The sequence below is a fragment of the Delphinus delphis genome, chromosome 5 (assembly GCF_949987515.2).
Source record: "Delphinus delphis chromosome 5, mDelDel1.2, whole genome shotgun sequence".
Classification (NCBI taxonomy): domain Eukaryota; kingdom Metazoa; phylum Chordata; class Mammalia; order Artiodactyla; family Delphinidae; genus Delphinus; species Delphinus delphis.
Window position 1 is genome coordinate 103,534,251 of NC_082687.1, and position 15,119 is coordinate 103,549,369.

Genomic DNA, 15,119 nt, shown 5'->3' on the forward strand with positions numbered 1-15,119 from the left:
AGAATGGGAGAAAATATTTGCAAACAAATCAACGGACAAAGGATTAATCTCCAAGATATATAAACAGCTCATGCAGCTCAATATTAAAGAAACAAACAACCCAATCCAAAAATGGGCAGAAGACTTAAATAGACATTTCTCCAAAGAAGACATACAGATGGCCAAGAAGCACATGAAAAGCTGCTCAACATCACTAATTATTAGAGAAATGCAAATCAAAACTACAATGAGGTATCACCTCACACCAGTTAGAATAGGCATCATCAGAAAATCTACAAACAACAAATGCTGGAGAGGGTGTGGAGAAAAGGGAACCCTCTTGCACTGTTGGTGAGAATGTAAATTGATACAGCCACTATGGAGAACAGTATGGAGGTTCCTTAAAAAGCTAAAAATTGAATTACCATATGATCCAGCAATCCCACTACTGGGCATATACCCAGAGAAAACCATAATTCAAAAAGACACATGCACCCCATTGTTCATTGCAGCACTATTTATAATAGCCAGGTCATGGAAGCAACCTAAATGCCCATCGACAGATGAATGAATAAAGAAGATGTGGTACATATATACAATGAAATATTACTCAGCTATAAAAAGGAATGAAATTGGATCATTTTTGAGACATGGATGGATCTAGAGACTCAAACAGAATGAAGTAAGTCATAAAGAAAAAACCAAATATCGTATATTAACGTATGTATGTAGAACCTAGAAAAATGGCACAGATGAACCGGTTTGCAGGGCAGAAGTTGAGACACAGATGTAGAGAACAAACGTATGGACACCAAGGGGGGAAAGCCGTGGGGGGGTGGGAAAAAAAATTCAAACTACCTCCTCATCCTCCTCTAAGTAAACGTGGACTACTATTTAAGATTCAAAATTATTTCCTATTTAATTTTGTCATTTTAATATTTAATTATTAGAATTGTGATATTTAATACAATTTTGAAATTCAAACAAAAAACCCCAGCATGTATGATACAACCCTAATTTTATTAAATATATATTATTTTTAAAAAAGAAAAGAAAATAATAGGAAAATCCATAACCTAGCTAGAAGACAAAAGAGGAATCCTCAATGGACAAGAAACTAAGTGTATACAGGAAGATTAGAGACAGACAGTTTAGGATTGAGAAAGGAAATCATAAGCCAAAAAGCGTATAAGATTGCTACAGAAGATATGGTGTACTCCTAAAAATGTCCCAAGCCCAGAAGGCAGATCCTGGGAGTAGGAGGCACCTCTGAGGAAATCAAATGGTAATTACTTAGAGTACCACCATAAGAATGGCCCGTCAGATGTAGTCTCCACACCATTCCTACCTCTTGAACAAGTCAGTAAGGAAGACATCTGCCCAAAAGAAGGAAAAATGAGTGTGGGCACCTAAGTCACAAAGGCAAATGAGAAAATTTCTGGGGTGGTTGATGACACCCCTGAGGAATGGGGAAATTCCTGCTCAGAATACCTTCTGTTCGTATATCCCATCCAGAACGTTGCCTTGTCTCTTCCACATTCACCTTCTAAATGCTGCAGTAGTGATGCGCGTGGTCCCCACCAGAACCCATTTGCCGGGCCAGTGTACCTGTGCCCCAGCTGCTGCTTGTTGCCTGCTAACCACTGACAACTGCAGCTTTCTGGGAGCCTTGCCCTGATAACAAGAGCTTACCTGTGGATGCTAAGGAAGTTCACCACTTCCCCCTTCCAGACAGCTCCTGCCAATGACTGACTGATGTGAGGGTCTAACAGTTTAGCTTCTATGCCTCTGGCTGTACAACCTCTCTGGTGCAGTTTATAATCAAGATTTCCCTAGGGACTCAAGAAGAACCTAGAATTCTCTGAAAACACATATTTGCCCAGTTCAGTGGTTCCTGAACTTTACTGCACATTGGAACCACCTATTTATCTGTTGCTGCTTAACAAATCATGCCCAAACTTAGAAGCTTAAAACAACACACATTTATTATCTCACAACTTCTGTGGGTCAGGAGTCTGGGTATGGCTTAGCTGTATGCCTCTTCCTACCCAAGGTCTCTCATGAGGTGGATGGGAGAAGATCTGCTTTCAAGTTTACTCACATGGCCATTGATAGGTTCAGCCTCTTGCCATGAGGGCTTCTCTGCAAGGCTGCTCGCAACATGGCAGCTGTCTTCCCCCAAGACAAGCAATTAAAGAGAGTGCAAGAGAGAACAAGGAAGACAGAAGTCATTGTCTTCTTATGACCTAATCTTCTTAGAAGAAATATCCTATCACTTCTGCGGTATTCTGTCCATTGGAAGCAAGTCAGTAAGTCCAGCCCACATTTAAACAGAAGTTTAAATATCAGAAAGCAGGGATCACTGACAGTGATCTTACCATGTACTTGGGATCTTTAAAAAATATGGATGCCTGGATTCACATTCCAAGACATTCTGATCTGATCTAGAATGAAGTTTGACATGAATACTGGGATATTGTAAAGTTTTTTAATTGTTGTAAAAAATACATAATATAAAATTATTTTTAAGTGTACAGTTCAGTAGTGCAAATGATATTCACATTGTTGTGTAACATATACTTAGAACTTTTTCATCTTGCAAAACCGAAACTCTATACTCATTGAGCAACACCCTTTTCCCCCTCACCCAAGTCCCTGACAACCACCATTCTACTTTCTGTTAACATGATTTTGACTACTCTAGACATATCAGTGGAATCATACAGTATTTGTCCTGGCTTATTTCACTCAACATAATGTCCTCAAGGTTTATTCATGCTGTAGAATGAGACAGGATTTCCTTCTTTTTTACAGCTGAATAATATTCCTCTCTCTCTCTGTGTGTGTGTGTGTGTGTGTGTGTGTGTGTGTGTGTGTGTGTATCCCACATTTTCTTTATCCATTCATCTGTCCATGGATATTTGGGCTGCCTCTACCTCTTGGCTATTGTGAATTATGTTGCAATGAACATGGGCGTGCAAATATCTCTTTGAGATCCTACTTTCAGTTGTTTTGGATATATACACAGAAGTGGCATTATTGGATTAAATGGTAATTTTACTTTCAGTTTTTTTGAGGAAACTCCAAACTATTTTCCATAGCAGCTGTCCATTTTATGTTCCCAAAAGCAGTGCACGAATGTTCCAATTTCTCCACGTCTGTGTCAGCACTTGTTATTTTCTAGCTTTTTAAAAAAGGTAACCATCCTAATGGGTATGAGGTGTTATCTCATTGTGGTTTTGATTTGCATTTTTCTAATGATTATAAATGTTGAGTACTTTCAGATGCTTTTTGGCCATTTGTATATGTCCTTTATAGAAATGTCTATTCAAATCCCTTGCCCAATATTTAGTTATTTTTTAAAATTTGTTGAGTTGTAGGAGTTCTTTACATACTCTGAATATTGATCTCTTTTCAGATATATGGTTTGCAATTATTTTCTCCCATTCTGTGTGTTGCCTTTTCACTTTGTTAATTGTTTCCTTTGCTGTGCAGAAGTTTTTAAGTTTTATGCAGTCCCACCTAGTTTGGCTTTTGTTGCCTATGCTTTTAGTGTCATATCCAAGAAATCATTGTCAAATTCAACGTCATGAAGTTTTTACATGTGGTTTGCTAGATACAGTATTCTTGGTTGGCCATTTTTTTTCCTTTCAGCATTTTGGATGTATCATCCCATTCCCTTCTGGCCTGCAAGGTTTCCACTGAAAAATCCAACTTTTATCTTCAGGGAGCTCTTGCTTTTCTCTTGTTGTTTTTAAGATTCTCACTTTCTGTGACTTTTGACAGCTTGAGTACAATGTGTTTCAGTGTAGGTTTCTTTGGTTTTATCTTAATGGGAGTTTTTTGATCATCTTGAATTTGTATGTCCATTTCCTTCCTCAAATTTGGAGGTTTTGGCCCATTATTTCTTCAAATAGGATTTCTGACCATTTATTTCTCTCTTCTCTTTCTGAAACTCCCATAATGCATAGGTTGGCCCATTAAATGGCATCCCACAAGTCCCTTAGGATCTCTTCACTTTCCTTGCTTTTTTTTTGCTCCAATGATTCTATAATTTCAAATAACCTGTCTTCAAGTTCAGATTCTTTTTTTTCAGCCAATCCAGTCTCCTATTGATCCCCTCTAGTGAATTTTTCAAGTTATCATATTCTACAGCTCCAGCATTTATTTTTGGTTCTTTTTTTCATAGCTTCTATGTCCTTGTTGGTATTCTCACTTTGTTCATGCATCATTTTCCTGGTTTCTTTTAGATGTCTGCAACATCTTTGAGCTCACTGAGCATCTTTATGATGGTTATTTTGAATTCTTTGTTGAGTAATACGTTTCCATTTGTTTAGGGTTGGTTTCTGGAATTTTATTTTGTTCCTTTGATTGAGCCCTGAGTCCCTGTTTCTTTGTATGCCTTGTTATCTTTTGTTGGAAATTGGATATTTGAAAAAACAGCCACCTCGCCTGGTCTTTATGAAATTCTTCACTAGGGAAAGACCAATCATCCCAGCTAACGATTCTGGGAGTCTCTCAAACCTTTCTGGAATGTGTCTTCTCCAGGCTTTGGTGCATTTATCTCCAGCTGGACTTTGGCTTTTTCCTACTCCAGAGTAACCCCAGGTATCTATCAGCAGTACTGCAATCAATATCTCTGGAGTAAAGCAATGCACAAGACTCACCTTTGTTCTCAGTGGACCTCGGGCATCTAAAATGTGCCACTCTCTTTTCTGTCAATGTTCCAAGTCAGATGAGACAGAAACCAGTGCCTTGGGCAGCCTCTTTAAAAGCCAGAATATAAGACGCATGTTCCAGCTTTTTCTTTTCCTCCTGAGGGAGAACTCAAAAGTTGGGAGTTTCCTCCTGATTGCCCTTGCTCTGTAGGAGGGACATGGGGTATGGGGGGTAAGTGCAATGGAATGTTCTAATTGCTCCATTGTGCCTCTTCTTGGCACTGTGCTTGCATGGAATGCTACATATAAGCTCTAAAGTGGTTCTGGAGTTACCATAAAGGTAATCTGGTCCTCATATTGTTATGAGAGTGTCTCCATGTGGGAAAGTGAGCCTGGAGTTTCCTATTCTGCCATCTTGCTGACATCACTCCTCTAATTTCTGGGATTTTCAAAAACTCCCCAGGTGATTTTAATGGGTAGCAAAGTTTTGGAACCACTGACTTTTCCCACACTCCTATCTGTCTTTCTTCACTCAGAGGTTTCTACTGAGAGCTCCCTTAATAAATCATTTGCATAAGAATCTTAGGGAATTCCCTGGGAGTCCAGTGGTTAGGACTTGGCACTTTCACTGCTGTGGCAATTTCTGGGTGGGGAACTAAGATCCCACAAGCCACGAGGTGTGGCCAAAGAAAAATCTTAATCTCAGCCTCAGCTTCTAAGGAAACTTGCTTGGTAGCATGACTGGCCTATTTCCTGCAAGAAGGCAATAGCAAACAGATAAAACAAAGCACAGGTTAATAGGAAGTTTCAATTAAAAAAATGAGTACCCATTAAAGTATCACCAAATATTTGGGGAAAGCCAACACTTTGAATTGAGGCACCATGTTCATCAAATGGAATAATTTATACCCAAGGAAAGAGATATATTAAAAAGAGAACAACAAGAACATGACTTCAGAATAACTAAATATCCTCAGAATCATGAAAGTATACTCTATCTGTTCATAACATTTAACTATTGTCCTTAGAAATAAACAATTAATTGCCAAAGTTAAATAAATAAATAGGTGATAGGGACATAACTGTAGAGTGAGTTAATAAGCTAGAGAACTGAGCAGAGAAAATTTTCCAGTGTGTACTGCAAAGGCAAGCAGATGAGAAGTATAAAGAAAAACTTAATAGATATGGAGGGGGGAGTTACAAAAGGACATAATAAAAGAAAACTGAGGATAGATAAAAGATATATTCAAGACCTGGACAAAAAATGGATACACAATCCTTTGACTGATTCAAAGATTCCACCAAATATTGAGTAGATCAAAATTTTTTTAAAAATCACCTAAGGATAATAAGAAATTGTTGTTAATTTAGTTAGAGAATGCCCTTATCTTTTAGAAATGCACATGGCATCCACTGGAATGGATAAGTGGAGGCAAAAGTTAAATGGATTGAAAAATGAAAAGAAGCTCAGGATATAGAGATAATGATTATAGACTATTATTCTGAGGAATTTGGACATGAAGGGAAATGGATGGTGGATAATAATAGTTGGGACATTGGATCTAGGAAAATAGTGTTTGCTGTTTTTTGTTATAATATCTATATCTATACAAAATATCTTTCATATATAATACATATATTACATACTATAGATACAGATTTTATATCTATGTACATATGGTATATAAGGAAGAAGTCATTAGATAGGTTAAAAATAGAGATAGATTACAGTATAGGAGGAAAAAATAAACTGATAACGTGAACTATCTTGGCATTAAGCATTTAGAGACTATGAATATTTGTTAAGGATATAGTAGATATAGGACATGGCTCTGTTTCTGACCAACTGATTTCCAAGATTTTCTACCATTGTGAAAATAATTTTAATGATAAGCTTGTCTATACAATATTCTGAATATTTCAATAATTTAAAACCAAGAATTTTAACTGAATATTTTCATAGAGAAAAATGAGAAAAAGTTACCCTAATAGAAATCCCCATTGCCAGGGAAAATTCATAAGGAAGTGGGAAACAACAGCAGTTGAACATGCCTCTATGAGGCATGGACCCATAGACAATCTTAAACAAACTCCTTTCAAATGCTTCAAAGCCTGAAATATAAACATAGTCACATTTAGACAAATGTATACTGGCCAATAAGAAAATTATTTTAAGCAAATATTGAAATACATTCCAGATATCACATTGGGCTTTAAATGCTAATGCAGCTCATTTTATATGTCATCATATATTGGATTATAAACTATTTCATAGTTTATAAAACACTTGTATTTTAATTATTAAAAAAGACCCATTTCTCTGTGATTAAATAACTATTTCTACCTCCCTTAATCTTCCTAGTAAATAGTATAATGAAAGTATCCTGTAGAATCTTAGGGATCTCCATCAGTTAACTTGTAGGGATGAACTGTTTGATTAGCGGTAATAATTATGCCAAAAGAGAAAATCACTTAAAAACTGCATAATTAACTGAAAGGGAAAACTTTTAAATTTTCTTATTGGTTCAAATTTTCTACCGGATAATACAATAAATTATCACTGTCTATAATTATTTATGCTCTTAAGATACTTCCACCAGTCTTATATATTTGCCACATTTGTTATATCCTGAATAGCTGGTATATTCATGAATATCCATCTTTAAAAACCCCAATAGATTTATGATCCCTAGACAGTAATATTTAAAGAAATATTTGAAAAGATTAGCTTTTACAAAAATGTAAAGATAATCAGGAACAAGTTCTGTGGGAAAAATTCATGAAACAATAATATTATTGAAATTCTTAATCATTCTGAGAAAACAAAACAAAAGCAATAACCTTTTACAGGATGACCTTATCCTTTGTTAACAGAAAAATAAACAGTTCTCCACAGACGAGCCACAACTCTCAAATGATACAAATGTTGCATACGGGACATTTATCTCTATGTAAATAATTAAAGATTATCTCCAATAGAGATCTTATATCACAGAGATTTATCTTCATATCAGTAATATATCCAGCAGTAGAAATTAAGGTGTCAATGTTTCTGCAAAATCTTTGTTCTTTGTCTTAGCTTTGCTCTACCTGGAACAGCTGTAAGAAAAATTCTGCCTCTTTTTCTTTTCCACCAGCCTCTAATATAGAAAATAACTATACTCAAGGTATAATTGGAAATCTACCTGTGGATCGAGTCCAAGCCCAGCTTGCAATAGAATAATGGTAAGGGCAGTGTTTCTTAAAGTTGAAGACATTGTGCTACTAATACAGACGTGATCACTGAGGAATGGAACATTCCTAACGGTAAAACCAGCCAGTAACATCCCTTAGAAGAAAGAAAATAAACCATGTCTGATTCAGTTCATTTTCCCAAGAGAGAAAACAGAAATGTTTAATTTCCCTTCTTCAAACACACTATGTCTCTCGCTACTTTGGTGAAGGGCAGGTTACATGCAAGTAGAGGAAACAGCATAAATGAAGGAATGGATATAAGAAATGATATATGGCAATGGGGTGCAACAAGTAATTCCGTATTGCTGGAACATAAAGGACTAGGATGGGAGTGGGGAATGGGCTGGAGGGGCCAGATCATGGAAAGCTACCCCTACCCTCTACCCTCCCCTGTTTTGGCAGAGTAAGGCACCATGGGAAAGTTTTAGGCAGGAAGTGAGATAATGAGTCTTGTATTTTCTATGTGATGGTCTTGGCAAATTAGATAGACATAAAACTGAAGGAGAGACCAGATAGAAGGCTCTGCCATAGTGCATGGAATGGTTAGAAACAAAGAGGCTGAGCTAGGACAAAAGTGGAAGTTTTGGAGAGGAGGAGAAAAGATTCAGTAAATACTTGGCAGGTGCTGAATGGGTGTTATGAACACAGAAAGGGTGTTAGAGATAAGCGAGAGTGATTACCTCTATTGACAGTAACTAAATATTTGAATGTATTGAATACTTAGAAGATATAATACACCTCTGATAGAAGTTCTTCCACTAATTTTCCTCTACCTGGAGAATTATAATAATGGTGATGAAGAAATAGGGGGTACCATTGTTTAGGCAGATGATGCACTGATGAATATACATAGTGGAGATGCTCAAACAGCTCACCCCAAAACTATAAACCTTTTGGTGCCCTAGTCACTATAACATTTGAACCTTGTAATTGTATTTGAATTAGGTTATCTACAGAAAAATTCAGTTTTTTTCAAATTTTTCCTTTTCTACAATATATGTAAAGTTAAGTAAAAAATGTCCTATTAAATGATAAAGCACCAAGAATCATATACTGAGTATATTTAAAGTATTTTAAAATATATTTCAGGAAAAATCTGTGTGTGTATAGAGAATAAATACTTCTATAAACAAGCTATATTTACACATATATAATAAGTACACATATAAAAAAGCTATATAGATCATATTACATTGAAATAGTTCTAAATTATATCTACTCTGACTAGAACATAGTCATAATTTACATGTGGTCAATGACAAAAAAAGGAGAGCTAATTATTCACTTACCAAGAACAGGGGGAAGTTGAGGCACTGAAGGTATTCTAATGTTTTCCAAAAGTTTCCCACCAATAACAGCACCATAAAAGATAATTAACAGTCCAAATAAACTTCCACCAGGAAGAACTTCAGGGCCTGAGAATGACCAGGTTACACACCATACCATAAAAAGTATAGCTCCTGAAATATAAAAAAGTGCATGTCTATATATCTACCTAGACATAGATATATACATGTGAGAGGAATTTGATTTCATCGAATATATTAATAGCCAATCCTATATAATGATACATAATGTACACTAATGTTGCTTGCTAGTGTGGTTAAAGAAATGTCTGTTTAACATATATTCCAAAGTCCTTGTCAATCTAAAAAAAAGTATTTTTATTAAAAAATAGTTTTAAACTATATGTGAATCCTTTAAAGTGCTAAGCTTTCTCATAATATATGACATTTTTTAAATGTCATGGCAATATGAAGAGATTTACTTCATTTTATATTTTAAAGTAGATTTTTCACCAGGAATATGATTTGTTGTGATGAGTTCTCAAATTTATTGAAGATCATAGTGGAAGTGTGCCACATTTTTTTTTAACATCTTTATTGGAGTATAATTGCTTTACAATGGTGTGTTAGTTTCTGCTTTATAACAAAGTGAATCGGTTATACATATACATATGTCCCCATATCTCTTCCCACTTGCGTCTCCCTCCCTCCTACCCTCCCTATCCCACCCCTCTAGGTGGTCACAAACAGTGTGCCACATTTTTTAATGGCAGCAGACTAAGTATTTGTATTGAAAGGATAACTCAGTTGATGTTTGGGTGTAAATTATTAAAGGGGACAAAGGCTGAGAAAAAAGTAAACCTGGTCTTTGAGAGAATGAAAAGTATCTTAGATTATGTATAGGAAGTAGAGGTGGACAGGATGAGTAATGATAAGGTAGTAGACATATTATTTCTGTCAACTAGGTACTAAGGAAAGTCCCGACTCACAGAGGGAATTCATAGATTTCTATAAAGGACAGAAGGTGATACTGCAAACTGCCATCTGCAAATTAAATAGCTACCTTCATTTACTATGAATCATAATTTGTAATGTTTTTTTCAGGTCCTTGAAACAGCTTAAGTGTATTCTTTAGCTGTGACTCCTTTTTGGTGGCACCAATCTGTCAAGGGTAAAAGAGGAGAATTTTGACAAACTCAAGGCAGGAAGTTAGAAATAAGATTCTTGTCCCCTCCTCTCTGACTGTAACCACTCCACAAAATTGGAATACTTAAAGGACTGAACTCTTACTAAAAGAATGAACCAGAAATTATCATTCTACTGACAAAGGGAGAAGACAAAGCAGATTGTTTGTCTTAGCTGGTCTCTGGGTGGCAAAATCACTTCTGAGAATTCATACAGGCCTCAACTAACTTATGTTTGGGGCTCAAATTTACATGATTTGTATGGTTTAGGAACCCCCAAACCCTGAATTTGGCATAAAGTGTACCTTCGCATGGAACTTATCCCTAGGGCACTTGGTAGATGCTAGTTCAAAATATCCCTAATAGACACTCTTGATTCCAGACTGCATAAAGTCTCAAAGACAAAACCCCACTGAATCTGAATTTATAATAAAAACTTACAAAATAAGAAGTAATCCCCATGAACAAAAGTTGATAGATACAACAAAGAATGGGCTTAGATATCCAAAAACTTCAGCTAACAGAACCAGTAGATAGACAATATAAAATATGTATTTTCAAAGAAACTCAACACAATTAAAAAAATACTTAAGACATAAGAAAAGAAATACCTGGAAGCATTGTAAAAGACTCAAATACAACATTTAGAAAGAAACCATAAATAATTACTGAAATTTAAAAAATCACTAGATACCTTAAACAGCAGGCTAGATACAACTGAAAAGAGAAATATGGTAAACTGGTAGATATGAGGAAATTACCTAGAATGTAGCATAACAAGAAAAATGAGATGGAAAATATGAGATATTTAGATTTTGGAAAAGATGTAAAATATATCTAATAGTAATTTCAGAAACAGAATAGAAAGAGTGAAAAAGAGACAATATTTGAGAAGAAAATTGGCTTAACAAATTTATAGAATTGATTAAAATCATAATCAATTCTGTATTGATTTGGACACAGGAAGTAAAATAAATTCTCACCAGGATTAAATAAAAATAAATAGATACTTAGACACAATGTTGAGAAACTACAGATCAGCAAAAACAAAAATAATGCCTTAAAGAATCTAGAGGGAAAAATATAGATTAGTCATAAAGAAATAAACATTAGAGCAGATTCTCAATTCTCAACAGCAACAACATAAGCTGGAAGATAATGAAATAAGGCCTTCAAAGTACAGAGATAAAATATCCAATGTTGAATTCTGCAGCAAGTTAAACTATCATTCAAGAAAAGGACAAATGAAAGATATTGTCAAGCAAATATATCTAAGAATATATTCCATTTTTACTGGCAGAAAAATTATTAGAAGATATGCTTTAGGAATAAGGACATAGGACTATAAAGGAAGGAAAAATGAACAAAAAGAATTGTAAACATGTAGGTTGGTCTAAACAAGTGTTTGATTGTATAACAAATACCCAATCAAAATTGCTAAATCAGGGGATATAAAAATAACTTGGATATGGGATTTCCAACAATGATAACATGAAGAAGTTGACAGTTTATTTCAATAAAAAAGTCTACATATAAAACTGTATAAAATAATAAAAGCAACCATTTCAGGACCTTGAAAACTGACCAAAGGCAGTTATCAAATTGAGAAGCAGTTATTCTTGAAAAAAATGCTAGAGTTTTGGGTAGGATCACTGAAAGTCTGAGGCCTTCCTGCTTGGGATTGCTACCATTCTTCTCCCCCTTCTCCCCCACTTCAGCTCAGCTGGGAAAAACTAGTTATACCAGCATGGAGTTGGAAGTAAAAACCAGCAGCTTTCCTGCCAGAGGAGGTGGAGTGGATTTGATATGGAGTGGAGGCAGAAAACCCATGACCTTGCTGGCTAAAAGTGGCAGACTGGTTTGGGAATGGACAGAGAAAACATGCAGTTTTGCTAGTTTGAGGTTGCAGTCCAAGTTGAGGCAAGTGGCAGACCAGCCAAAAATGTGACTGGGAGATATTGGATATGAAAGAGGTATTGAATGGTTGAAATAAGTTCTCTACATATCCATGGCTAGTTGGGCAAGTATGCAAATGCAGGGAAGACTCAAGGAGTATGGCAAAAAGAGAAAAATGATGTGAGATCTGAGTACTAGCAGGAACTTTAAATGCATTCTTCAACCCACCTACAGATCACCTGGCAGAGGGTGGAAGACTTATTGGCCTGAACACTATGTCACTCGAAAATCATTAGGTGACTACTAAGCTATGCAGACAAAAGGGAAACCGCTAGGAAGGTAGGCTAACAACAAAAAAATAAACAAACAAAAAACTGATAAGAACCATTGGCTGCTGCAAACCATGGGGCAGGTTAAAATCCACAGTTTAAGTACATGTGAATTACCAAAACAACAATAATAATAACAACAAAAACCCTAAAAAGTAAAACTGAATTCAAAGTTGCAATAATGTGTAATTAAAATGTTTAATTTTCAACCAAATTTACTAGATGTGCAAAGAAACATGAAAGTATGATATATACTCAGGAAAAAAGCAATCAAGAGATATTGAGTGAGTCCAGGTGTTGGATTTACAAAGTGTTCAAAACAGCTATTATAAATATGTATAAACAATTAAAATATGATAAAAAGGTGCCATTTAATAGAGAATATCAATAAAGAGATAAAATTTACTTTAAAATGAAAATGGGCATGGGAGAAATGGGTGAACTGTTTTTGTTTTTAGTTTAAATAAATTGAATTTAAAAAATTATAAGAGATTATCTAATGCAGCTCCATAACTTTAGGCAGGCCAACTTCCATTTTTTTAATAAAAGAAAATCTAGAATTGAAACATACAACAACTGAAATGAAAAATTCACTGGAGAGTCTCAACAGCATATTTGAGCTTGTGAAAGAAAATATCAACAAACTTGAAAATAGATCAAGAGAGATTAATCAATCTGAAGAACAACAAGAAAAAAGGAATGAAGAAAAACATAAACAGAGCCTCAGATAGCAATGGAATACCATCAAGAGTATTAACATATGCATAAGGGGAGTCCCAGGAGGAGAAGAGAGATAAAGGGGGAGAAAATATTTGAAAATATAATGTCCAAGTTTCCAAATTTAATGAAACCAGAGACAGCCAAAGACAAAGCAAAAATCTTGCGAGTGGCAAGAGAAATGACTTATTACATATGGGGACAATAATACAATTAATAGCAACATTTTCATCAGGAAAAACGGAGGCCAGAAGGCAGTAAAGTGGCATTTCAGAAGTACAGAAAAAAAAAAAAACTGTCAATCAAGAATCCTATACCCAGTAAAACCATCCTTCAAAATGAAGCTTAAATAAAGACATTCTCAGACAAATAAATAAAGAAAGAAAGAAAATTCATCTTTGCTGAAGAAATACTAAAGAAAATCTTTAAGTTGAAAGGAAATGACACAAGGTAATTTGAACCAATAAGAAAGAATAAAGGGCACTGAAAATGATAAATAAATGTCTAAGTATAAAAGATTGTGTATACGTTTTTCTCATTTCATCTCAATTTTTTTTAAAAAAGCTTAAGATTTTTAAAAGCAATAAGAATAACAAAATATTGTTGAGTTTATAGTATATAGAGGTATATTGGCTCAAAGCTGCTATATAATACCAAATTATGTCAATATTAAACTGAAGTAGGCTGTAAAAAGTTGAAGGTGATTATGGTAATTCCTAGAGAAACCATTCACACTAAAGCCTCTAAAATACAGCTAAAATATTAACAGAGAAATTAAAATAATACACTAAAAATACTTGGTTAAAACAAAAGAAGCAGTAGAATAAGAAGAGAAAAATAAAAAGATATGACAAATAAGAAATAATGCAATGGTAGACATAAGTCTAACCATATCAGTAATTATGTTAAATGTGAATGGACTAAAATCAAAAGGCAAAGATTGTCATAGTGGATTTAAAAAATATCCAACGATATGGCGTCTATAAGAAACACACTTCAGGTGAAATGAACAGGCTAAAAATAAAAGGATAAAAAATATATATCATGTAAATGGTAATCATGAATCAAAGAGGTAAACACAAGGGGATTACAACATGTCTTAAAGTGAATAAAAATGAAAACAGAATATATCAATGTTAAAGGAATGCGATGTGTGTAGAGGGAAATTTATAGGTTTAAAAATATATTAGAAGGAAATAAATAATCTAAAATTGACAATCACAACATCTATCTTAGAAAGTTAGAAAAAGATAAGAAAGCCAAATCAAAAGTAAGCAGGATGTATGAAATTAAAAAGATTGGAGTAGAAAATAATAAAATAGAAAATAGTAAAACACTAAAGAAAATCAATGAAACAAAAAATTGATTATTTGAGAAAGTCAACAAAATGGATAAATTTTTAGCTAGAGTGGCCAAGAAAAGTGAGAGAAGACACAAACCACCAAAATCAGAAATGAAAGAGGAAACATCACTATAGACCCTACAGAAATTAAAAGAATGTTAAGGAAATATTATAAACAACTTCAAGCTAAAAAATTAGACAACTTAGATGAAATAAACAAACTCCTAGAAAGACATAAATTACCAAACCTGATTCAAGAAGGAAGGAAAAATCCAAATAGACCAATATCAAATGTTTGCTATTTAAAAAATAAGAGTGCTGTATACAGAACAAGTTTAGTTACTATGTTACTGGGAAGAGGGAGTAAAATAAGATGGAATTCAGTTGATTTAAGATACAAAGATTCTTTGATTTTATGGTGTCCACCCAGATTATATCTGAGGTGATAGAGAAATTTGGGCTGTAAGGTTACTCATGAAATTGCAGCTCAATTC

General features: G+C 34.5%; 1 protein-coding gene across 1 annotated transcript in view; it reads right to left on the reverse strand.

Moving 5' to 3' along the window:
- Nucleotides 1-15,119, reverse strand: part of SLC9B1 (solute carrier family 9 member B1) — a 47,508-nt gene that overhangs the window by 18,871 nt on the left and 13,518 nt on the right. The window contains exons 3-5 of the mRNA XM_060011812.2: nt 9,161-9,331; nt 7,823-7,965; nt 6,622-6,749 (exon numbers count right to left, since the gene is read on the reverse strand). Coding sequence (XP_059867795.1) covers nt 6,622-6,749; nt 7,823-7,965; nt 9,161-9,331 — 442 coding nt within the window. The remainder of the gene's footprint in view (nt 1-6,621; nt 6,750-7,822; nt 7,966-9,160; nt 9,332-15,119) is intronic.